The sequence below is a fragment of the Myotis brandtii genome, unplaced genomic scaffold, assembly GCF_000412655.1.
Source record: "Myotis brandtii unplaced genomic scaffold, ASM41265v1 scaffold825, whole genome shotgun sequence".
Taxonomy (NCBI): Eukaryota; Metazoa; Chordata; class Mammalia; order Chiroptera; family Vespertilionidae; genus Myotis; species Myotis brandtii.
In genome coordinates, this window is record NW_005371349.1 from 1,819,964 (window position 1) to 1,822,288 (window position 2,325).

Here is a 2,325-nt window from a genome sequence, read left to right on the forward strand (position 1 = left end):
AGCTGGAAGGGAGTGCACTAGGGCCCTCTCTGCAGGGCCAGGCCCCGCCTGCCACAGCGCACTGGGCACCACAGCTGGCACAGCAGGGCTGCCGGCTCCCAGCCAAGCTGGGACCAGGCCCTGGTCCATCCCCCTCCATCCCTGAGGGCCGGGCTCCGCACTGGGGCTGGTGGTGAGCCAGGCCATCTCTTGTGCCACAGAGTCAGCGTGAACGACATCGAGAAGGAGCTGTCCGACCTGAGGGAGAGCCAGGAGCAGGGCAAGGTCAACATGGAGCACTCGGTCTCTGAGGCCTCCCTTTACCTGCAGAACCAGGTGAGGAGGCCACGCTCTCAGCACAGGGACCAAGGCCCTTCTCAGAATTGGCTGACCCCTCCATCCCTCCTCCGTGTGTGTGTGTGTGTGTGTGTGTGTGTGTGTGTGTGGCCGTGCCTCGCTCACTGCCTTGCGCCTGCCTTCTCGCCCGCACCCAGTTGGACAAGCTCAGGACGATCATCGAGAACATGCTGGCCTCGTCGTCCACGCTGCTGACCATGAGCATGACCCCGCGGAAGGCCCCAATCACCTTGATCCCTGGCCAGATTGACCCCAAGGCCACCTGCCCGGCCTGCAGCCTGGACCTGAGCCACCAGGTCAGCACGCTGGTGCAGCGCTACGAGCAGCTCCAGCATGTGGTCACCAGCCTAGCGGCCTCGCGGCCGTCCAAGAAAGCCAAGCTCCAGCGACAGGTGAGCCGCGGCTCCCTGGGCAGCCGCACGCGGCCCGGGCAGATGCACCGCGCAGGGAGTGGCGGAGAGTCCCTCGGCTTAGTTTTCCATGATGGAGCCCCCAAAAGTCCCGGGCCTCCCACAGGGTACCAGCGAGTAGTGCTGGGGAGGCGGGGCCCTGGGCTGGGAGGGCACAGCTGGCTGTGGGTGGAGCAGGGCCCCCCCAAGCCGTGGGGGCACCGGCACAGCTTCAGGAAGCACCCACTCTCCCTCCCAGGCCCCTTCCCACTTCCCTCCGGAGGGCAGGCTTGCTGGCCGGTGGGGACAGGCACAAGGCCCTGCCTCCTGCCTCTTGGATCCTGGGCTTCTGGTCAGCCCCGGGCAGGTGGGGAGGCTGTAGCCCACATGCTGACTCTCAGGGCCGCAGGGCAGCTCACCCCTCTGAGCCTTGGTCAGCTCTACTGATCACCCCACTGGCCAACCAGGCCCCCAAGGAGGCAGGGCTGAGGCTCTGTCGGGGCGGGGGGTGGGGAGGGGGCACAGAGAAAGCATGGGAGCCTCCGGCTGTCGGAGGGACATTGTGGAGACAACCAACCGGTTGGAGGTTGGCCAATCCGCTGGGTGATGTTGTTTTTTGTTTGTTTTTAATATATTTGTATTGATTTCAGAGAGGAAAGGAAAGGGAGAGAGAAATAGAAACATCAGTGATGAGAGAGAATCATTGATTGGCTGCCTCCTGCACGCCCCCCACTGGGGATCAGGCCCGCAACCTGGCATGTGCCCTGACTGGCAATCGAACCCTGACCTCCTAGTTCATAGGTCAATGATCAACCACTGAGCCACACCTGCCGGGCTGGGTGATGCTTTAAGGGTCAGCTTCTCGGGGCAGCAGGACGGGCCTGGGGAGCCCCAGCCGCCTCCGTGAGCAGGTCCCTCCCGCCGCAGGACGAGGAGCTGCTGGGCCACGTGCAGAGCGCCATCCTGCAGGTGCAGGGCGACTGCGAGAAGCTCAACCTCATCACCGGCAACCTCATCGAGGACCATCGGCAGAAGCAGAAGGACATCGACGTGCGCGCTGCAGGGGGCGGGGGGGGCAGCGTGCGGCGTGACCCCAGCCACCCTGCCCTTCAGTCCCTCGCTCCTCATTCTCCCTTCCTTGGCCTCCCAGGTGTTGTACCAGGGTCTGGAGAAGCTGGAGAAGGAAAAGGTCAACAGGGGGCACCTGGAGATGGAGATTGACGTGGTAAGGGCCGGGCTGAGGGGCCCTCCTGCCCGGGAGGCCGGAGGTGGAAGGGAGCCGGGAGGGGGGGATTTAGGCTCAGCGTCAGGCTGACGGCTCAGGGGGCCCTCCACGGCCCTCTCCCATCGGGCGGCCTCCTCCTCTCTCCGGGCAGAAGGCCGACAAGAGTGCCCTGGAGGCCAAAGTGAGCCGCATGCAGTTTGATGCCACCACGGAGCAGCTGAACCACATGATGCAGGAGCTGGTGGCCAAGATGAGCGGGCAGGAGCGGGACTGGCAGAAGATGCTGGACCGGCTCCTGACCGAGATGGACAGCAAGGTGAGGGCAGCGAGGCTCCAGGGCCCCTGGACTAGGGCAAGGCCACCTTCTCCTGCCCG

At 64.9% G+C, this 2,325-nt stretch overlaps 1 protein-coding gene across 1 annotated transcript in view; it reads left to right on the top strand.

The window, feature by feature from the left end:
• QRICH2 (glutamine rich 2) overlaps positions 1-2,325 on the top strand; it is a 21,388-nt gene that overhangs the window by 15,278 nt on the left and 3,785 nt on the right. Inside the window, exons 9-13 of the mRNA XM_014531741.1 lie at positions 201-315; positions 474-728; positions 1,653-1,775; positions 1,876-1,950; positions 2,102-2,312. Coding sequence (XP_014387227.1) covers positions 201-315; positions 474-728; positions 1,653-1,775; positions 1,876-1,950; positions 2,102-2,312 — 779 coding nt within the window. The remainder of the gene's footprint in view (positions 1-200; positions 316-473; positions 729-1,652; positions 1,776-1,875; positions 1,951-2,101; positions 2,313-2,325) is intronic.